The following is a 23,362-nucleotide window of genomic DNA, read 5'->3' on the forward strand; positions in this document are numbered from 1 at the left end:
GACAGTAGATGCTCCTCAGTGCACAAAGACTGTATATCCAACAGGCAGCCATTCATAGCTGGTTAAAGTTCATTTACACCACACATTTACTTTCACACTGAAGTAAAATGGGACTGGTCTAAATGTATCCATAACCAATCAGAAGTGGTGCCAAAAGAGCCAGACCTCAGCCAATCAGCGTAAAGGAGATGGTATACTTAAGGGATGTGCTGAAAAGGACACTGCATGTCTGCCATTAAGGCAACTGTTCTCATTTTCTCTCTCACCTAAATAAAAAGGTCACACCTGAGGTCAGCTACCTCCAAGAGATGCCATTAGTTCTCCTTCCACTCCACTATTGGTGTCCTTGTCCACTTGCACATCACCGTCCCCCTCCCCAAAGCAATAAACACAAGCACAGGTAAATAAGTTGACGCACTTTATTCCTAAAACAGAAGCCACACCACCAACTGCTGGCATGGCATTCATATATAATTATTTATATATATTGCCGTTTGGTTTTTGTGTCTAAATGTGTGGTATAAAATACTATATACAACAATGTACCTCTTTATTTGAACACAGTGAAGTGCATTGCTGTACAAGTCCTCTGTAGCTACAGCTTTGCTGTAAGTCGTCCATGCTCAAAGGCATGGAACATAATTCTCCACTCTCATTCTTCTGTACATTGTGACAATACAAATATTCTGTCTCCATTACAAAAAATAATACTCTAAAAGTAACCTACTGGGACCTTATTTCTTTTTTATGGGATTGTTTTTCCTGGTTGTTTTGTAATTAAGACGATTACATATATCTTAGAGACCAATTGCTTTAAAGCAGGAAGGTGATATAAACCTTCTCCATTTTTTATATATAAAAGAGGTTAAGAAATAAGACAAATTATACATTTAAAAACTTACAATAAATAAGATAGATGCAGGCATTTCATTTGGATACTATTTCATCCAAACGAATTTCAGATCTTAAAATCAAAGATCCATTTTTTCCACCATCAAATATGTCCCTTTTCTTCCAATAACTTTACAAATAGACTTGTCTCTCCGATACACACTGGCCAGTGACTGTGCTGCCATGCTACATACCATGACAACCAATCTGTCATTCTCTCACGTTCATTAATTTGCGACTCAACTTCTGGTTCCCCCCCCCCCTCATCTTTATTCCCTTGTCTCTTTGTGCATGTCTTTGATTCACACGGACTGGACCGTCTCAACCAGTACCAGCCGTCTAATCCCATCTTGGTGCAGGATCCAGCTCCGTACGCCCGTCTGGTTTCTTGCACTTTTCTTCAGTCTTGATGAAAGCTCCCTCTTGAGTCGTCGCTTTCCTTTTTCTTTGAAATGTTTCCCCTACATCCCCGCCAGCAACAGGCTGTTGGCTACAACATGTTCATGATGAAGTTGTACATCTGGTTGAGCACCACAAAGTGAATGGGTAGACACGATCGTCGGTCCTGTGTAGCCGGGTCACACGTCAGCCAGGAGAGGGCGTTGTACTGCTCCAGCACATATCTGTTCATGGCACACGTCAGAAATGCTTCTTTAAATTGGAGGTATTTGTAGGGTGACACGCTGGGTTTAAAAAGATTAATAAATAAAATAAGCCTTTATTTTTCAAAATGATCCACCCTGGGCTATTATTAACCCAATGCATAAGAAACTAAGTGCCCATTAAGCATTTTAAGCTTAAAAGCTACATCAATGCCATTTCAATGCTCATTAATAGTCAAATAGTCATCATTTGTATCAAAAAAGAACTTCAGTCTGAATAAAATCTGCAATACAACACCCCCCCCCCTCTGAAAACACAGTCAGCGGGTTGGTCGTAGTATTGTGTGTGTGTGTGTGTGTTCCGGTGTTGTTTACCTGAGTACATCTGAGGTCTGATTGGAGTCGAGGGGATGGGAGTGTTTGCTGTGCAGTAGTTCATCTGATTGCACTGAAGACACATGGAGGTGCAAAGAGGCCTGAGAGAGGGAGCGAGGGGAATGGTGGTGGTGTCAATAGCATCACAACAAAGTTATTAACCTTTTATTACATCTCATGTCAATAATTACAGTTCTTTTCACAGAGCGGTGACAGCAGCAGAGGGGATATCCGTGCAAATCAAAACTCTGTCGTCCTCTTGTATCTAACATTTTCTGTTACAGGGTTTAGTTCCCTCAAAAACACGTGCTGGGGCTGAGCTTCAAAATGCCACAGAGCAGGTTAGCAGTTCATTTACAGCTTACATATTAATAACATTTTTAAAGGACTGTTATGGTTCAATCGGGAGTTGCGTGCCGAACTATTTCTGAGTCGGAAGCAATGGCTTCCTGGAGTCTTGTTGTCACAGTGAGGTTTCCCAGCAATCAGCGGCGAATCCAGGAACCATACCATATAATCCCTCGTAAAACCATGTGTGCCATTTTTACACAAATTAAACAAACAAGACATGTTGATAAGTGAGCTTTTAGAGGGGCTGACAGGTTAACCGGGCTAGCTGCTTCTCTGTGTCCAGTCTTTATGCTAAGCTAATCAGATGCTAGCTGAAGCATTACATTTAACAGACAGACATGAGTGGCATCAATCTAACTCTCAGCAAGAAAGCATATTTGCTAAAAGTAATGATTATCCCTACAGTGAGTTTGTTATTGTTTTGCAGTGCACCGGGACCTACGCTGATGTTTCCATTAGGTTGTTTAATTTAGTCTTCACTGTGTAAAAAGGCAGCACTAAACGAAGCCCATTAAATAAAGACGTGAGAGGGGCGGAGCCTGCTACCTTGAGGAAGAGTGGACACTGGTTCTGAGCCTGCGGACAGGCGGACCAGAACCAGTCAGGTAGTGGGCCGGCTTTCGCCGTGGAGACAAAGTAGCCAAGTGCCAGAGGCTGCTGCAGGAGGTTAGGAACCTCTTCGTGAGACTCCATTCGGTCAGTACTCTGGCCCTGTAACAAGGGAGAAACTGAAGGTTAGCATTGTGTCCATGTGTCATATCACAAGTTGCACTGCACGTCTTTTGATAAGACTATCTGATGTTGTTGTAATCTGACTCATTTAACAACATACAGAGGAATGGGGAGACATGAGGTGCGACATCAATCCAAGGCTGCTTATACGGAACGCACCTCGGCCTGTGTGCATGTACGGATTTGACTCACCTTACTGCCATCACCCCCGTGGTGGTAATGAGAGCCAGGGGAGTGTACTGGTGAGGTGTTGGGCGAGATGTTGATGATGTCTGGGTCCACCAGCTCGTTCTCCTGGTCCAGCAGGTCAAAGATCCCGATGGCATCGGACCCATCTGAGGACAACAGGAGAATAATTCAACAGGTCTGCAAGTGACGATGTGGTAGGGTTGTTATTAAACAAATACACTCCATGTGTCTCTGAAAGCATCGGAAATACTCTTAACGAAATGTGCCCTCCCACATATCTGTGTGCCAAAAATATGTATTTTTCTGTGACAATATACAGTGCATACATTTCAGAAGATATTATCTGGACATTCTGCTAGTTACTGAATGGAATGTGAAGGACCATGCTTAATATTACTGTCATTAAATACATTTGCACTAAGGAAATAAGCTTAAGATGCATGAGGTGCTGTAGATGCACTAAGTATGTGAGCACACACTACTTCTAAACAGACTCTTAATAGACTGGAAAAGTAAACAGGAAGGATTTGGGGGGGGGGGGGGGGGGGGGGAACAGTACAGATTAAAAGGGAAACGCAGTAATGGCTGCATTTCCCTTTAACATCTGTGGCTTCGCTTAAAGCCCAACGACTGCAAGACAGATGAAGGAGCCCTACTAACCGTTGGTGGCGTTTAGAATGTCGATGTTCGGGTCGATGTTGGTGTAATTGGAGCTGGCCACTTGGACGAAGGCGGACGTGGGGAAGACCAGGATGTGGGTGCAGGAGGTGTCCTGTGGGGTGTTCAGCTGGGACGTCTGCATGTTCAAGGTGGTGCTGCGGCCAAACACTGAGCCTGTCGACACAGAGTCTAATGGGAGAGGAGGCAGGAGAGAGAGAGCGACCAGTCAATAAACAGCGCGGCTAAGAAGACCGCAACAAAATAAGAATGCTTGTCAAAATCCTTTTACCTACTGCGGGACAGATCTTTAAACTCGTGAGCGTCATATAACTCACAAAAGGAATATAACTAACTCTGCTGCCAAGGAAATAACTCAAGTGTTACCCTTCATCAATCTATATAGAATCAGTTGTAATAACCATCGTGGCTCGGTTCTATAGCCCTTGTGATTTGTTTAGCAGCGGTCGTGAGCTAACCAGTGGGGCACGCTCACATGCACTGAAATGCATGTGCAGCCGGCCAGGCTATGTCAACACAGCAGGAGAAGCTCTGATAACAACACACATAAAGCAAGAGCTCAGGTAGACATCCCTCCACTAGATCTATACATAGAAAATAGTTGTCTCCTGCTATATTAATGTTCAGAATGTTACATACAGCTCCTTTAAAAACATACAAGTACCATTTTCAACCGAGCACCAAGTAACAACTTTCCAATTGTGATAAAAAATAGTCATTTTCAACTACAGCATCAAATTTCAACGACTGTTGAAGTATTAATGTCTTCATTTTACAATTCACACATGTTTCCTCATATGCATTTCATAATCATTACAGGAAACAGCTGTTACATCTAGAGCCAGCAACTCTCTTGAGTTTCTGTTCCACATTACAGTGATGTCATAGCCATCTGAGGCTAACACAGCCTTGCTAATCTCTTTCAGTTTAAAGAGCTTTTTTAGAAAGGAGATGGCCTCAGCCCGGCATCGCTCAACACAATCCTGGTATGATGCACTGACAATCCCCCACTCGTTTCCCAAAATAAACCCATTGATCTGGCTCTCCATCACACCGCATTGAGATCAATGGGCATCTGAGAGGTAGTGCTTTATGAGCAAAAAGGTACATGATCTTCCCTGCCATCAATCTGCTCTGGACAAGGAGGAGACATGCATTGTGATATGCTGCTGCCATCCATCACACCGCACACTCACCCAAACTCAGACACACACACACACACACACACACACACACACACGCACACACACACGCACACGCACACGCACACGCACACACACACACACACCTTTCTTGGCGGAGTAATCGACTCGGATGAGAAGTGCATGTTAATACCGATAGTAAGTGTACTGATAATCTTTGTAATTTGCACACACACTGCACCTGGCATGATGATAAATGATCCCTGGGGCTCCATTGCAACCAAGCACACGCTGAGGATGCTGGGAGTATCCGAGGCGGAGATGCCGCACATTCGACACATTTCCTTCAGCCGGCGACTCAGTGACTGGAGGTTTCTCCTGCTCAGCAGAATACTCCAGTCTGGAACATCGAGAGAGGAGAGCAACAGAGATGGATGAACATGTGACACGCTGGTGTAAAAAACACCCAAATGTCTTGAATGGCGTTTTCTTTTTTTTTTGGTCATGAAAAAGCATTTTAGCACCATTTAACTAGTCATCCTTACCTTTTAACTCTCCGTGTCCTATCCTGCCCAGTCGGCCAATCACCACCCTCCAGGGGACTGATGTCATCTGCACCAACCCCAAGCACCAATCCCACAGCTTCTGCAGGCCGAGCCGCCGAACAGAGCCCTTTTTCCTCCGCGCCCTGTGGGACACGCATCGACTCACATGTCAAAACCACTTTTCAAAGTGTGCAGAACAATCATTAACAGACATGCAAGACAGGGAGTCAAGTGTACATACAGTGGGCTTAGCTGCTAGCCACTAGAGCTGGTTTAACATTTTGAGAGGCAGGTGAAGGTGAACCTCTGGAATGTGAGGGCCTGTGCAGAGACCATCCTTGACTGACAGCTGTGTGCTTTGGCTCTCAAACCTAATTTACACTCGAGTGAGAAGTGTCATTTGACAGCTGGCTTGACATAACTGATGCAAACAAAAAAAGAAAAAAAGAATTAACCGGTGGAGGATGTGGAGGATGATGGCAAGTGGGTTTTAAAAACCACTGGTGTGAGTGCTACAAGCTACACAGACAAAGATGGACCAGATTGTTAAAAATACTTTCACAATAACTACACTACGAACAAAAACACTTGCGTGACATGTTTTCTGTCAGCTGACACTTTGTTAGATGACAGCTAGAAATGATTCACTTAGTTGTGTCACAAAAAATATCTAACTTTCTGCTGCTAGGAGTCTCTCAATCAGTCTCTTCCTCTCCAACACAAACGGACCAGGTTATTAAAACCGGTAAAAACACTGAATAAAGCAGTTTCACAATAAGAATGGGTGTTTTGCCGACGCTGTGGGGCGGACACAGGACGTCTAGAGAGGCTGCGAGCCGAGCTGCCGCAAACGTGTGCTCAACTTGTTTTTCTCATAACTTAAAGGTCCGGTTGACTGAAAACCTTCATTCGGTTAAAACATATCGTTAAAAACAACAAAGATCTATTGTAAAGCGTGTATTGTAAAAATGTGGCTTAAAACTGGATAAGAAAGTCCATTTATGACAACCACAAGGCTGCTCATACGCACAGGGGATATGACGCCATCGACAGGCCACCAGATAAAACGGACCATTACCGTGAACAAAATGATCACATTTCTCTCGGTTTGAAAATTACACAGAGTTTAATAAGCTCAGCACTAGGTGTGGGGGTTCAGTTGTGCTCAGTGATCCCTAATGATGGTCATAAAAGACTTTGAAGCTGGTAGGTTTAAATATCGTGCAGGTGGTAGTCATACCTGTTGGGCACATCGATGTTGATGATGCAGGTCTCCAGGAGTTCCCCATACAGGTCAGTGCATGTAGCCAGGATCCAGCGTTGGTCGTGGGACAGACAGTATCCGACAAAGAGCACGTTGTATTTCTGCGATGCCTCCCCAAATGTCTCTCCGAGCTCCGTCTGCTTGTCCTTTACTGGTGCTAGAATGAACGGGGGTGTATACAAACGCAGACACTCCGGCCTCTGCAGATTGGGAGGGGAAGACGTCAGGATAAAGGATTTAGTATAAATGTTCAGCCCTTCTAAACAAAAGGAGAAAAACTGGACATGCTCCAGGTGTATTAAGGAGCAGGACATCTTCTCTTTCAATCCTAATTTCTGCTCGTTAAGAGCCAAGCTGAGCCAAACAATTCACATTCTAGGCATCTTTACAAGCTAATATGTTCGGTGTGACACTCGTATTGTCCTATCCATATCCCAGTCCTCCCAGCCAGACAGCTCAAGGTTCGCCAGTGTGTCAAAGGGAAAGGGCAGCGCTGGCTGGAAGGAAGGAAGTCCACTGAATAAGATCTTAAGTGCCCCTTTGTCTAAACCTGGAGTTGAGATCCCATTATGGAAGGTCTCAGGGAGCTAGCCAAGCAGATAATGGAAAGAAAACTCTGTAGTAGCAGAGGGGTTACAAGTTCCCGAAGTCCTGTTCCAGAAGAAAAAACTCTGAGGATGGTTAGCACTAAAAACTCTTTTTCTTTTCAGTGGTAAAGTGAACACAGCTGGGGGCAAAAGGCTGGGTCACAGAAGGTCAGGTTCATTATTGGCGCGAGAGCTGAAAGCAACTGAAATGCTGCTGCTAGGGCCACGGTGTCAGCCTCTCTTTACTTGCCTATCGATCAGAGTACAACGCATGTTGCTGATCAGCTACAGAGCTCAACTGCAGCCGCACGCATGTCAGAGTGTAACTGCTACAACTTGACTACGTGTTGCATTTACCTCCGGGCTCTTCAGTGCGGTGTCGATGGCCAGGCCCGGGCCGAAGCCCGTCAGCGACTTGACATTGGTGGAGGTGGGCAGCGGCCGTCGGCACTGAGCGAAGACGGAGAAGGCAAGAGACTTGAGGTGCTGGGCGTAGATGTGACGGTCTTCACCTCGTACTGGCTGAAGCAGGTACTGGCAGGGGACAATCTGAGGAGAAAAAAAGACAAGACAAGTTGTTAGACAAGAGACACTCTCTCCAACAACGCTTCTCTTAATGCAATATCTTGCTACTAGTTACTACTCTAGTACTACATAGAGAAAAGTGATAAGTGTACATAAAAGAGTCAGGCAACATTCAAATTCACTTTATGTCTAATTCTCAGCTGTGCAACTTAAAATACATTTATAATTTGCATAAACGTTCACTGCAGTGTCCACTGCAATGCAATCCTGTACAGCTAAATTAGGGCTGCCCACTAAATGTTGATAAATTGAAGAATCAGTCCAGAAGTTGTGCTCAACTACAAAACTAACTAATGGAAACAGAGACGAGTGATGGAAACGGAGGCAGGGATGCAGAGCAGCGGGGCTTCTTTCGGTTTTGTGTGTTCCCCTCGAAGAATGCTGTAATGCAATAAGCCTACTTCGACAAGTCTTGCTGGGCCTAAATACTTATGGTCAACAGAATAATCAATAGACAGCAAATAAGTGCCTTTCGTCCATAGAGTTTTGCTGGAGGACCCAATGACGCATCCGTGGGCTGAACTGAAATTTAACACTTTTCCAAATATTTATCAGTTACTTTTCGAAACCCACAAGAACCACTTTTCACATCGGCATGAATTAGATCCACCACACAGCACTTTTTAAACACAACACACACACACTACCCAGGTAAGAAGAAACCATGTCACTTTTAAAGCTGGTTCACCGGTCACTCCAGTTATTTCCTTCTTCTGAAACAGTGGTGACGATCACCAGGAGCGAATGCCGTGGGGGGATTTTTACTGGTGTGCACTGCTAGCCAAATTACACTCAAATTGCCTCCTACGTTTCCATATGACAACCGTTAGCACGTTAGCGCGTCTTTCACGACCGAGCCTGTTTGTAATCGGCACCGACAACATTATCTTCACTTCACTTGTCCTCCGCTCCGCTCTGTGAGTGGAAAGCTTTAGCCCCACAGAAGATATTAAATGCAGAATGAATATAGTGGAAACGTTGGGCTAGTACACTGCTTTTGTAGCTGGAAGAAGTCATCTGAAGATAAATGTGTATGTGGCAAGAGGAGCGTCTGTTTTTTTGATGGTGAAATACGAGAAACAACTTTGAATATAATGCAGTCAAACACAACACTCCCAAAATACAACCATGGAACTCTATATATACAAACGTGTAGATCATTGTAAGTTTGGTAGTATCCATTGCTATTGCATTGATTTCCATTACATTACATTGTTAAGCTGTTTCTATTTTCTGGTCACTCAGGCTATGATGGTAATCATGGACAATTTACTGCTTCTGATGATGATGGATATGTCGGCAATGATGCCATTGAGCATAATCTGTTAAACATTAAGGAGCCATTGACACGCTGACATTGAATACACAATTAATGCATTTCCACTTATGCCTTCATGATAATGAAATACAATATGGTCAGCAATAAAAATGTGGCTCTCCTGGGAACTTTCGCTTACCTGGACAGAAATAGAGTTGCGGATGTGTGGGGGCAGGCACTGAAGCATCTCAAGGTAGCAGCGCAGCAAACCCAGCGTCCACACACTGGAGTGGGCCGGCACCGGCCCCGGGCCACCGTCGGCCTCCTCGTAGCTGAAGGGGTCCACGATGTAAACAACTATGGCGGGTGGATACGTGATGGCGTGGGACTCCCCATCTGTGGGCACGCCTATCTTCTCTCGTTCCAAAGTGCTGAGGAAAGCACAAGGAAGATCACACGCAGTGTTATTAAACCAATCTAGCATCGCCTCAGTTCTTCGTAGATCAACGCTTCCTGTGACTGACTGTCACTTAGTACACAACTGATCAAATACATTCTGTTTTTTAGAGTTGAAGGTCTACGGGCTTGTGTGTACCTTTCAAGAGGCTCTGTGGGCCCCTGGGCCTGGCTGCTGGAGTTGTCCCCTGAGGTGCCAGTATTCTGGGTACCAGCCTGCTGCCCCAGCTGTCCACTCTGGGGGCCACCTCCCTGGCCCTGAGTGCCCATGTTCCCAAAGGGAGAAAAAGAGCTGGGCTTAGCAGATGGTATTCCACTGCCAGGCTGGCCCGAGGACGTCACCAGACTGTTGGATGACGCGGAGCCGTTCCCGGGCCCACTGTTGCTGCTGCTGCTGCTGCTGTTGCTGCTGTTGTTGTTGTTGTTGGGAACGGAGGAGCCCGCAGCGTTCACTGAGCCCTGCTGGCCGGCTGAGCTGGAGCTAGACAGTTGTGTGGATGGGGACTGGCTGGACGATGGCGGGAGACTGGGCTGTGTGAGGAGGGAGCTGTCCAATGGCTGTGAAGCGAGGTATGGGGCTAAAGGGAGAAAGCACGGCATTGGACTTCCATTAATACCATCAATCACCATTTGAGAAAATGAAAACATACTGCATTTACTCCATTTCAACTTGACCTTCTCCTTCACTGACTTCAAGCTCTCTTTCAAACAGTCAAGGCACTTCCAGCTAGGCTTTTTAAAATAAACCAAGTGGTGTCGAAGGTGGAAATCCAGCGACAAAGAACTGCCTGAGCGGCCGTGTAGAATCAAGAAATGCAATAGTAACCCTGCGGGCTGTAAAAGAAACGTACCGAGGTTGTGGCGGCACACTTGTGCATAGAGTTTGAGCTTAGTGAAGGCATCGCTGTTGCTGCTGGCAGCCTTGAGGAACCAGTCGCTGACTGGCTGATCCACCAGGTTCTTGGCCCCGTTGCCTCCGACGAGGACAATGCCATCGGGGTAGCCTTTGGAAATGGGTCGGTGCTGGCCCAGTCGACATGACTGTAGAGAAAAAAAAGACGGAAAAGAACATGAGTGTGTGAACTGATACATGAATCAAATCTCATAAAACCATAGTGAGTTACAAGTGTAGCTGCAGTATTTGCAGTGCATTTTCATTGATTAGGTTGTTTAACATGTTTCCAATAGACAGTGATCACGAATGATTTGGACAATTACTAATTAACTGCCAAACCTGCGATGGAGAGAAGTAGAGCATTGTAACATTTGGACAGCGTTAACACCCTTCTTCAGAGTCCTTACCTCGTAGACAGCGGTGAGGTCTCGGAAGAAGCCCTTGGCGCCGCTGAGCAAGGCCTCGTTGTCAGGACAAACCACCAGGTACCCAATGTCCCGCTGGGAGCCGAAGGGATCCAGCAACAGTTTCTCCCAGTAGGGCAGACCAAACGGAGACAGCACCACAAAGTCGTACTCATAGCCCACCAGGAAGGTGGGGATGGGCAGGGGCTCTGGGGACTCGTCTGTGCCTGTGGTGGTGGTGAGATGGAAGGAGGCCAAAGAGGGGGAACAACCAAAAGTGTGGAAGGAGGTAGAGAGAAACACAAAGAAAGAAAGAACAGTGAGCGAGTGCTGTTTACAGGTGAGGTGTCAGCCACCCTCCCTCCTTTTTTCACTCTCCACTGTGCATCAGAATGTGATGGCGCCGAACCATCTGACAGCTCCTCCCAACAGAGCTGACATCTGGACCACAGCAGAGGTACCACACTGTCTATTGAGCTGACAAAAATCTAGAGTTTTTCTACCCCAAGACTCACATTCCAAATGTCACACACAGGAATATCACCCTCATGGTTTCTCTAAGAAACCTCCATTGCATATGTGGTGCGAAACACGGATTCACTAACTTTTATACAGCTAAACTGAATGGTAAAAAAACATCAGTCTGTGCACAAGTGGATAAACTTCCACAGCTTTACCGTAAGAGCCCCGTCCAGCCATCTTGTGGAACTGCTGCCAGGTGAGGGGACCCTGAACGCCCCACGACCTTATTGTCCTCTTCTTCTGGATTGCGTCCTGGAGTACGGGTTGGAGGGACATCAGCACCCGCAGCACATCCTGAGAGCACAGCGCACTCACGTCCACCGCTGGAGAACAGACGAGTGAAGGAGAAGCTTAAGATTAAATCACAACATGTGAAGCTTATCATACACAGGTTGCACTTAAACGAATAATAAGCATTTATGTTTCTCAACTGATCATAAGTGAAAATATTGAATTACTATAGGTCACTGTTTACAAGCATTACAAATTGGAAATCACAGCATATAAAACACAAACAAATTGAGTTTAATGTAGTTGAAGATGTGAATTTAGGGTTCATTCAAGCGTTTCATTTGTTCGAAGAATATTTTCAGTTGTTGAATAAATTATTTGGAATATTGCTTTCTTGCAGACGGCCTCTTTCAACTTTTTTTTAAATCAGGCGAAAAAACTTCAACGGCCCGAGAAAACATACTTTGGAATCCAACTGAGCCATTTTTGGCATGCATGAAAACCTAGACTGCCACATCTCTCACCGTTCTGTTTGGCCCAGTGGTGCAGGCAGGTGCTCTTGACCAGCGCCTCGTCCACCTTGCCGCCCGACATGTTGTCCATGAACTGCCTACCGTGCTCCAGGGCCATGTAACAGTCGCTGTGGTAGTCCCTCTCCTCCACCCTCACACAGGGCGGCACGGGGGCCCCACTTGGCCCCCGTGTCACTATGTCATGCTCTAGGATTGAAATGGGTGAAAAGGGGTTGGTGCACTGGTCCTGTAGGAGGAGAATAACCTCATCTGGGACACGGTCACCCCTCCCTACTCCAGTTCTTTCCAGCGAGGAGAGCCGCAGCGCCTCAAAGCGCTTCTCCGCCTCTCTGCTGACGTCTGAGCCGCGGCCGATGATATCCAGCTCGTCCTCCAGGAAGAGGCCCGAGCCGTTGCCGTAACGCCGGTTGACCACGGCGCTGAAGCCGCAGCTGCAGGTTTCCTGAGCCTCGCCGACGGGGTCGCTCAGGTACACGCCCACATCAGCTCCTTTGATGTTCATGTTACAGACGCAGATGCAGCAGCTGTCGAAGTTGCAGTCCTTGAAGAGGTTCATGACCGACTCGGAGAGGATGAGGGTGACGTAGAGGCTGTGGGCCTCGGGGATGGAGGGTACGGTGGCCGGCTCTACCGAGTTCAGCGGCCGGCAGGTGGAGGGGGTGGACGCTGGAGAGTACAGGTCGGAGTTCTCGTATTTGAGCGAGCCCTGGACGCTGGAGGGGCCCCGAGGCGTGCGTGGGGTGCGTGGCGTTCGTGGGGTGGGGGCAGAGAAACGCGGGGTGGCAGGGGAAGGCAGGATGCCAGCGCCACTGTTACTTGGTGGAGCGCTGTTGGACATGAAAGGCGTGTGGGTCTGAGGGGTGTAGGTCTGGCTGTAGTCCTGGTCCATGGTGCTGCCCACACTGGGGATGTTACTGAGGGCAGAGAAACAAAAGGACATGAATTAAAAACTAAAGAAAGTCACTGCAGTGTGTCTGACAGTGGCACATTTTAGGGTGTGTGATACCCAACAAAGCTTTGTGGACAATTACAAATGATTCCTATAAGACAATGAATAAGTATAACTCTTCAAATATCAAGTTAATTTCCCATCGCAGTAAAAAAAGAAAAATGGAAAAAAAGAAAAATCATGCCACAATTAGATGTACCAGAACATCTAATTGTGGCATGAAAATGGAAGCACTAGCACACAGGACATACCCAGGTCTTTTTTTTTTTTTTAAACCAGGACAGCAATGTTCAGTACATTGCTTCAAACAACAAAATACCGTTATCCAACTGTCTCACAGCATTTGTGAGGATAGTTTGTGTAATAAGGCAGTCGGGCACGACAACGTTTCACTACAAAAGCAATGCAGAGCTTAGACTGCACACATGTTATCACATGAGAGAACAAGAAGCAGTAGAGGGAGGGAGAAAGGCATTCAATAAACATTTCAACGAGTGTCCCTCTGAGGTAAGGGTTATTTTAGGGCTGGCAAGCAACAGAGAGGAAACAGGCAGAGAGAGAGAGAGAGAGAGAGAGAGAGAGGGAGGGAGAGTGAGCACATCATGTCCCTAGCTGTATGTGGGGAACGACTCCTGGCACAGACCCATTTAGAAGGAAGTCCCAGCACAAGGCTCTCTCCTGCAGCCAGGCCACGTTTATCATGGGATGCAGACACAAAGGCGGCACCAGCACAACGTTATAAGATCTTTACCAACCACTCTCTGGACATATGCCAAGCTTAGTCAAAGTACAGACGCCTCTCCTCCGCCTGCACGAGCAACGCGTCTGGCTTTCCTCATAAGTCAAAGCATTTTCCAAACACGACCACAGCTGAAGAAATGAGTAATTAGCTGAAAGGGCTTGTGTTGTTTGTTCAAGAATCGAATGGTTTGTAGTGCAATTTATGCAATGAATTCCGCCACACACACACACACACACACACACACACACACACACACACACACACACACACACACACACACACACACACACACACACACACACACACACACACACACACACACACACACACACACACACACACACACAGTGAGGCTGACACCGTTAAAGCTAAAATAAGAAGTGCATCATGGTGATCATCACTGCTCATAGCAGCAAGATTAGATATAGATCACTGGTGAGCCTGACAAATTTGATATTCCCTGCCGGGTAAATTAAATACAGTATAATATGGCAACAGCTGCGTCCAGTTCCCACATTTTTGTCTTAATGAAGAGTAGAAGAGGTTCATCTGCGTGTAGTTAAGAGGAACAGTGACAGATATAATGGAGACTCAAAGCTGCCACGAGCAGTGAGGTGGCATGGAGCCGCTGTGGGGGCCCCATCTCACCACTCCAGTGATAATCCTCGTCTTCAAACCAAGACGGCATTTTACACTCATTTCCCCGCTCCGCCCGAGGCAGCCATGCATGGGAAATTGAGCAGCCTGCTGAGGGGGTGTCTGGGGAGAGACCAGAGGGTGTGTGGACAGAAAGGGAGCAGAGTAGGAGTATATGCTTCTGTGCACACAAAAACGTAATAAAAAACAGCACCAGGCAGCACAGCCTCGGCTTTTCTTCTGCAAGTCTAAATTAGAATGCCTCAGTAACCAGATCATCATGATAAAATGATAAGGAATCTTTGAAACCAGCCAGATAGGAATTACACGGAAACAAGGCATGTAAACGAGTGTCAGCATTGATATCACTGGAGTCACTTGACGCGCTTCTGTTAAGCTGCGATTTAAGTGGATCATTTCACTTGTTGCACGGTACTGCCTACCCAGTTGTTGGTACTCTCTTATTAAAGCGGGGATTTTTTCCTACTTAGAGAATAACGGGGCTGACATCCTCCCATCAAATGTCATCCCGCCTCCAGCTCTCAACAAAACTCTGACGGCTTCTGTTATACGGTGAGATCAATATTGTTGAGAAAATGATATTTGCCAGTCGAGTCAAAATGTCTCACAAGATATTTAGCTCATCAGTATTTGTGGTCATACTCTCAGTCTCAAACGTGTCATGTGATGTGCTACTTCAGTACACTTTAGGAACAAATACTACTGGGACCACTACAGACAACTTCAGATGAACATTTCACATTCACAATGTAGACACTACCACTGACTATGACAATTTGGCTACAATTTAACATATTGTCCGTTCACGGTCCAGGACGGTATGTGTGCACATGATTGGGATGGTACCACCTCCTCCTCATTTTGAGCTGGTAAAAAAAGAAACCCTGGTTAAAGATCTCCGTTGTGTGTTAACAGCAATCTGAAGATGCCACACAGCCACTCATTAGAAACCTCATGGAAAAGCCCGACAGCAGCATACCTGTCCTTGTTGAGGAAGGTCATGACAGGCACGGGGTTGAGCATCTCCCTGCCCATGGTCCAGCTTGGTCGGTAGATGCAATCCTCTGGTATTTTGACCGGCGGGAGACACTGGCTGGGTAATGCCTTCAGAGGGGCAAACATTGAGCAGCCCACGAACGGCTGGCACAGATCTGGCTTGTACACAAACGAATAGTCCTACAAGATGGAAGGAAAATAAGACTTAGTCAGGCAGAGAAATGAGACTTTGCTGCCTTATATTCCCATGAACACAACATCTGTGGCAGCTTCTTCTCAATAACTACAGAACTGGGAGGGGTTTAGCGTGTCGCTGAAGAGCAGCCTCAGACCATGTGGCCACGGAGATGGTTCAAAAATGAGCAGGGTGAAGAAAACCCTTCCATCAATAACTCGTTCTCTTTGACTTATGACATCCATTGGTTTGGGGCAGTAAATCCGACCTATTGGTTGAGCCAGTTGTAATCTGACACTGCAATAAGACCTGACAGATTTACAGAGTCTAGACCCACCGTGATCTCAGCTGGCTTGGGACTGCAGAAGCTCTCCTCCACCTCGATCTTAAAGTGGCCTCCCAGAGAGGAGTTGCCGTCCAGCGTGGTCATGCCCGTGTGGTGCTCCATGCTGCCGTAGTCCTTGCTGCACATGTTCATGGGCGAGTAGCCCATGATGTGCTGCTCTAGAGAGGGAGGCGTGGGAAACATCTGGTGCAGGTCTGCCGAGCCTGGTGGGAGAGAAGAACAAGGGCCCATCAAAATATGACATGGGATTATAAAACGTGTGAAGTGCAGAAGATGTTTCGAAAGTCTATTCCAACACCCACAGCACACACAGCTTCCACTGCTAAACATGCTGATAATGAGATACTCATAATTAAAGTCTGTTTCCAATATATTAGATTATATCTGAACAGCACTTTGTGACACAAACTAATTCTTAAAATAACAATGTGGATGACTTAATGTAAGATGTGTAATCTTAAACTGTTTGTTACTACGGCTCCAGTAGAGATGCATGCTGATGTATGTTTTCTTGTTCTGCAACCACATATGACAAGCAGCTGTCGTTAATGGCGGCTACCATGTAAATACAAAACAGATGAATAATTATTAGACACACTTTAAGCTTGACAGGCATCTCGCCCACGACTGATGACATGTTTACATAGTTTGTCACAGTTCCCCTGGCATGTTGCTTCGCATTTTTTCTTTTCTGTATATATATTAGCGAGAATATTTACAGGACCCAGCAGAGCTGTTTATGCAGAGTTGAAAGGTGGGTAGAAGCAGGAGCGCCTTCTTTTTATATGGCTTTCATCTCCACTAGATCATTCTGCTCGGCACTAGAGGGACACGTTTACTGGTAAAGAGATTGTACATCTCGATGTAAAGATGGCCAGAGACTGTGTGTGGAGTATCCAAGGCCTCAAACTCGGAAAACACTTTTAGATCTGCGAGGTGCTTCCAGGGGGCTAACCAAACACAATTGATGGTAAATGGGAAGAGTCTAGTACTCCTCAGCATCTGGTCATTAAAATAAAGCAAAATGGTTGATCTGAGACCAATTTGCTTCACAGTAAAATATAGACTGTCCTTAAATTCTCTTTAGCGCTACATGTGCGTCCCTAAGCTCAAACCTAAGAATAAATAACTGAATAAACACGAAAAAATAATGTCTGGTTCAGTTGTGTTCAAGTCAACAAATAGGGTGGAACATCGAGACTGTGGTGTCAGCATAGAAAGCTCACAACATAGTAACAAAGCAGACGACAAGACAGCAGGTAAAGGGAGACTCAGCTGAACACTGATGCACTGTGAAGGTAATTACAGCCATACTGTTCACCACTAGGTGGCCAAGCCAAGGGTGAGCACCACTGATGCTCCAGTAGTGAAAGCCTTAATTTTATTTAGTGGATTAAAAGGATATGATGCAGTTTCACTTAGCTGTAATTGTGAGCAGAGGGAATATTATGCTTTAAACTGAAGTGGCTTCTGGCAAAATCCCAGTGTACCATTCTTAATGTTCAAGGGGCTAACGGGTGTGACAAATCTGATTCTAGATTAACATTTGAGCTAAATCCATCCTACATTGAGGAGACACGGCACATCAGTGTTCAGGGGAAAAGAGAGAGACACATCAGTAGACACAGATGTAGAGATACATACTAATGCAGGAGACAGGGTCCAAAGTGGATGGCTTTGGTTCCTTGCTGCCAAATTTCTCATCCGTTCCATTCACTGGTCGCCTGGAACCAGGCTGTGGACAAAAAAAAAAAAAAAAAAAAAGATTTTCTTTTTAGCACCGGACCATTTTGGTAACTCAAAGTGTCAGTTAATAACACTGCTCACACCTGTGGGGCCTCCAAGTCAGTATCACACATGACAACTTCTTGGAGCAACTGGTAAGTGGGTAGTGAGAATTGTCAGCTGATGATGGGCAGAGTGAAGACACTGCTCTGGCACATGCACGCCAGAGGGGACGGACACACACACACACACGAATACTGTGCCAGAACACACTCTGTGTCATGAGATATTCATTGCACTGGATGAAAAGCTCTCTACTAACCGCCAGATCATCCTCATCCGAATTGAAGAGGTTGTCCAGGTCGTTGATGGACACCACCAGGTCGGTCTCGTGGATCAGGCTGGTGGAAGCCATGCGGTTGTGAGCGGCCGCCCGCTGAGCATCTGCATGAACAAACACTGACTGTTAACACTTAAATATGAACAAGTAGATATTGAGAACTCAATGAAACGGGGGGGCTTTGAAAGACTGAATTGAAAGTGTAACCAAAGTTTCATTTGGGATGCAATGTCCCCGGATCTGAACACTGAGGAGCAGCGAGCCTTTTGGCCACACAGTGGGTGTCTTCTGAGGGTAGCAGTATGACTATATTATAACTGTTACATAAGGAAAACAGAAATCCCCAGTAATTGGTAAAATAAACTGAAAGCTTAGCATGAAAGTGTGTGCAGAATTTAAATATGAAAAGCTTCCTGTTTCAGTGGCAAGCGTACAACAATGCAGCTTATAGCGAGCTAGAATATTAATAGGCAACGTGTTGCTTTGGCAAAGCTCTTCTTCAAACTTCACAATTCAGAAGGTTAGTGTTGGATTATCACTATTGGAACGGGATGAGCCCATATCAGCTGAACATATAATGGACTGATAAATCACAGTTTGAACCTCTTCAATGTAACCACTGAGGAGCAGAGGGCCCAAAGAAAAACTGTGTCCCTAAATATTTAGAGCTCAAATGCACCGTTGTGGTTCAATAATGATCATTTATACATTTTTAGACGGGACCACAAATTCAAATTTGAAGGGTATTTGGGAATAAAAACAGTATTCTTCCCTGTTATGCAACAATGTAGAGATGTTGACTAAATGTAAGTTTTAATAATAAAATTCTTCTTTTGGGGGCAAACCGTTTCATATGTAAATAATTAATTTGGTGTTTTTTTTATCTCTGGTAAAATAGTTATTATTAAAGGAAAGAAGAAAAACATTGATATCACAGGTTCCTTACCATCTGACGGACCAGCTCCTTCATCTTCACCCTGTGAGGAAGAAGAAAGGCGGGAAGGTTAGGAGTGACGAAAACAAACCACACGTACCCATGCAACCAGACGGATCCATCACACAGTGAATATTTAATTAAACAATGCTCAGAATGTACGGTCGAGACAGACACATTGTTTATAATAATATGACACCAGTCCCATGTCGATGAAGCTTTTTCTTGCGCTTAATGAGGCCCCGTTAGTGAGCAAAGTCTGCTCCATTACGGTGTTAAAATGTGTGTGTGTGTGAAATCCTTTGAGCCCACAACTGTGATTAAGAACGAGACAAATACATTTGACTGGACCCGAGTTGGGATTAATCACAAAACAGAACAACATAAAAATATCAAAGGGGGTTCCTTTCTCCAATCAAGGCAAACATAATAATAAAATATCATAAATAATAGCCATAATAAAAAAGGAGAAAATTGGACAGGAACAGAAGAACAGAAAAAAGGGACAGCTTGCCTCTGCTGTGGCAAATGAGGTTTCCAGTGTGGATCAGAATGAAATCATGATCCAAGGAATGGCCTCTTAGGCTTCCACCCAGACATCAATATCTGGGAGGGCTGGCCTTCTGTGTGTGTGTGTGTGTGTGTGTGTGTGTGTGTGTGTGTGTGTGTGTGTGTGTGTGTGTGTGTGTGTGTGTGTGTGTGTGTGTGTGTGTGTGTCTGTGTGTGTGTCTATGTGCTCTCTTATGACGGGTTGTGTGAACACTGTGTGCTGAGCAGTTCTAGCTGGGGAACAGGAATGTTATGTCCCCGCCATTGATTTCATTACGCTCCAGGGCTTTTCTCTGAGTAACGCGGGCTTTAATCCGTCTCCCTTAAAGGACCAATCCACAGCAGTGCACAACATCTGCACCAAGGCCACAATCTATAGGTGGTAATGATGCCTTAACCCCGTATTAATAACCTGGCCTTGGGTGGGGAAGTGTGCACGTGTGGAGCCTTAACATATTGCAAAAGCTTGTTCGACTCCAAGGCTGCCTGCATGAAGGCCTCCCATCACCCATTTCCTCCATCTCACTTGCTTTATTTTTTTTTCTTTCCCCAACCACGTATCTAGCACTTCATAATGCAGCAGGCTCCGACATAGGTGCACCACTTCTGTCCAGTGGCATATGATGATCCTCCAGCGCAGCACGCGTGTCACATGGCCCTCAGCAGCAGAGTCAATAACTTTCCAGTCGGAGGATTTTATGGTCTGATCGCCGGAGATGCTCATTTACGGTTCACACTAGGTTTCTGTACTCTACAGTGAGACACAGTAAGTGCTTTAAGAGTGTGCTGAGCAACGGCTTTGTCAAGCTATAAACACACTTGCATAAAGGGCCAAAGTGGTTTGGAATAAATGCTGGAATCTCAAACCTTTACCTTGATACACTAAATTCATCAAGAGGAAATTCTCTTGGTGCTCCAGGTTTTTATTCTGCATCAGCCAGGCAGGAGGTTAAGTATCTTGCAGTCGTATCTTAAGTAAAAAGTTAGAGAGGAATCCCACACACACACACACACACACAAAGCAGACAGTGGAACGGCTCCGCTGCACAGACTGCTCTTCTGGGACTCCCCCCTCCACAGAGCTGCCTTCACCCTTACATTCCAGCAAAGACCGGGGGGACAGAGGAGAAGGGAAATATTTGAGTGTGCTTTTTCAGCTTAATGGTTCAGCGAGCCAGGTTTTGCTGCCGCGGTTAGACTCCAGGCTCTGTGAGGGCTTGCTGCAAACATGCAGGCGAGGAATGAACACACATTCGCCGAATCTCCCTTTCAGCGCTGCGGGCGCTGCGTGGCTAACAGGTGGTCCTCGTCTGGAGCCGGAGCCAACGGCCCCAGAGGCAGATGAGAACGGTGGGAAGGGGAAGGAGGAAGAAGGCGGCGGATCAAATAGGGGAAAAAAACATAACTTAAAAAGGAAATTGGACAGGCAAACTATTTGGTGTTCCTCTGGGCTCAAACAACAATAGAGATCCAGGGATAGCTTCCTGTACTGTGAGACTTAGGCAGTGAAAGCGGATGTATGCAGAAAGCAGCAGTACCGTTTAGTATCGCAGAGGATGCTGATGGCTGATTTTCTAACTCGCCTGCTCACTGATCTTAAAATCAGCCCTCTTGTGCCATTTTTGTCCCGTGCAACTCGTGAGGAAGGTGTGAATGAAGTGGTTACTCTGCATGTTGCCCTTCAGCAAGACTTGTCACTGTCTTTTTGTTATTGATTAAATCCAACGGGGTGTGGCTGCAAACTGGATTGAGAGCAACCAACTTGGCTTATTTGTTGGCACTGCTGAGATCAAACAGCAGCAGACAAACATTTAAAATATGTGGGTGCATCAAAAACCTCCGTGCAATGAAAGATCCGAGTATGTTGTTAGAGATGTAGTTAAAAGAGTTGTACCAAGGTAAGGTTTGCCAATACAGGGAGGTACTGTACTGCAGTTTGTTTTTATGGAAACAAGTGGCAAAACCTGTTTTCATGTAGTTGATCATACACACGTAGGAAAGCGTGTAATAACTCTTGTCCAGAGCAACGATAAGCACGAGGGATCATTCTAGCAAGGAGGTAGAATACACCCATTAAATACTGCAAGGCTTTGAGAGTGACACTCCAGCTCAGAAACATTCTTCACCCCTCTGCTTGGCTTACCTTGTGTTTCTTGCCTGGCTCCCGCTCCCCGCCCGCCTTATCCTTCTTGTTGGAGAAGGTGAACTTGACATCGCCTTCCTCGAAGGCGTAGGGGTCCACCTCCGGCTCGTGATCTCCGTCTGTTATGGCAGCCGATAGGTACTGGTTCCTCCTGGCTCGATACATCTGGAGACGTTCTTCAGACACCTTAAGGGGCCATTTAGACGTGGACATCACCCTGGGGAGGAGGAAACACAGAGGTGTGAGGACTCTGCAGTAGTGTTAGACCACCATCAGAGATCTACAATTCACAGGCAACAGATAGCACCCAGCAGTTCCACCATGTACACTCGACGAGCTATATTGCAGATCATTTGAAATAGATATGCATCGGTCCAAACCGAATCGGTTTCATAAATCCAAATTGTTCTCCGGACAAATTTACACACCATGTGGATTTTCAAGTCACACACACACACACACACACACACACACACACACACACACACACACACACACACACACACACACACACACACACACACACACACACACACACACACACACACACACACACACACACACACACACCTATTTTCACAGCCACTGTGTTGCCAGCTTTCTCACAGGACTTTGCAACTTTAGTTCTAAAAAAAACCCCACCAGCGACAAAATAGGTGACTTATTCAGTCCATCAGTGAAAAAGCAAGACAACATATATTCAAATATATCATATTGAAATTCATTCCCATGATGCTGCTCAGACTAATTGCAGTGACCGGCACTTCTGCCAACAGCGCGGTGTCTCCCCCACTCATCGGTCAGTAGGTGGGAGTTAATACAATACTCACAGCTTTACATTCTTGTTGAATAAATACTGAGTCATGAATATTTTTGTATAAATAAATACAGTGTTAGATAGAATTATATTGTTTAAACAGACAATTGAATCTTCCACTAAAGAAAAGTTACAAAAATGTTTGTGTATGAGAAAGATAATTGCATCTCTTATTGTAAGATGTCAGTCTGATCAGTTCCCAAATAATACAAAGAAGAGTTGTAATTGTGTACAGAAGTAGAAAACAACTACTTCAAAATGATTCTTGCTTTTAAAAACAGCAACATTTCCTCAGCGGCTCGGTTTTGGCCTCATGTTGCCGGCTATCATGTGCCGGAGCTGCTACCGCGTTTATCTGCAGAAACAGACATGGCAGCGGTTGCAAACACCTCTGACAGCTGTCAGGCAGCAGCACTGGATGCATCATGTTTGTTGTCAGACATTTACATTGCCAGCGGATTCGTGGAGACGTTGGTGACTGCAGAACTGAGTGCTCATACACTTACAGACTGACACATATCTCACTCGGCTCACTTAAATCTCCTATGTGGCTATGACTGGGACCTACTTGTTCCTTCTATGCAACAGGACAGGGAGGGAGGGGAAAAAGAAGTTATGCGTCCCTCCCCTCCACTGCCTCCTATATCCCCCTGCACCTCTGTCCTCTCGTCATGCCTGTCCAGCTCTGATGTGAGGTGATGGTGCGCAGTGGCCAGGGCCAGAGATTAGCTGCCATTCAGAGTTGTGCC

The 23,362-nt window shown here is 45.7% G+C and overlaps 1 protein-coding gene across 2 annotated transcripts in view; it reads right to left on the minus strand.

The window, feature by feature from the left end:
* Positions 1 to 405: 405 nt before the first annotated feature.
* med13a (mediator complex subunit 13a) overlaps positions 406 to 23,362 on the minus strand; it is a 71,064-nt gene continuing 48,107 nt past the window's right edge. For both annotated transcript variants that reach the window (XM_079171786.1, XM_079171787.1), the window contains 21 exons: positions 21,797 to 22,013; positions 19,117 to 19,147; positions 18,153 to 18,274; positions 17,750 to 17,840; positions 16,097 to 16,308; positions 15,568 to 15,764; positions 12,232 to 13,154; positions 11,632 to 11,799; positions 10,958 to 11,181; positions 10,507 to 10,696; positions 9,795 to 10,233; positions 9,399 to 9,630; positions 7,714 to 7,905; positions 6,746 to 6,969; positions 5,506 to 5,648; positions 5,202 to 5,360; positions 3,801 to 3,989; positions 3,144 to 3,286; positions 2,766 to 2,930; positions 1,869 to 1,969; positions 406 to 1,514 (listed from right to left, as the gene is read on the minus strand). In XM_079171786.1, the coding sequence (XP_079027912.1) occupies positions 1,382 to 1,514; positions 1,869 to 1,969; positions 2,766 to 2,930; positions 3,144 to 3,286; positions 3,801 to 3,989; positions 5,202 to 5,360; positions 5,506 to 5,648; positions 6,746 to 6,969; positions 7,714 to 7,905; positions 9,399 to 9,630; positions 9,795 to 10,233; positions 10,507 to 10,696; positions 10,958 to 11,181; positions 11,632 to 11,799; positions 12,232 to 13,154; positions 15,568 to 15,764; positions 16,097 to 16,308; positions 17,750 to 17,840; positions 18,153 to 18,274; positions 19,117 to 19,147; positions 21,797 to 22,013 (4,495 nt within the window). In that variant the 3' untranslated portion in view covers positions 406 to 1,381. The remainder of the gene's footprint in view (positions 1,515 to 1,868; positions 1,970 to 2,765; positions 2,931 to 3,143; positions 3,287 to 3,800; positions 3,990 to 5,201; positions 5,361 to 5,505; positions 5,649 to 6,745; positions 6,970 to 7,713; positions 7,906 to 9,398; positions 9,631 to 9,794; positions 10,234 to 10,506; positions 10,697 to 10,957; positions 11,182 to 11,631; positions 11,800 to 12,231; positions 13,155 to 15,567; positions 15,765 to 16,096; positions 16,309 to 17,749; positions 17,841 to 18,152; positions 18,275 to 19,116; positions 19,148 to 21,796; positions 22,014 to 23,362) is intronic.

This window comes from Pholis gunnellus (genome assembly GCF_910591455.1).
Source record: "Pholis gunnellus genome assembly, chromosome: 13".
NCBI classification, from domain to species: domain Eukaryota; kingdom Metazoa; phylum Chordata; class Actinopteri; order Perciformes; family Pholidae; genus Pholis; species Pholis gunnellus.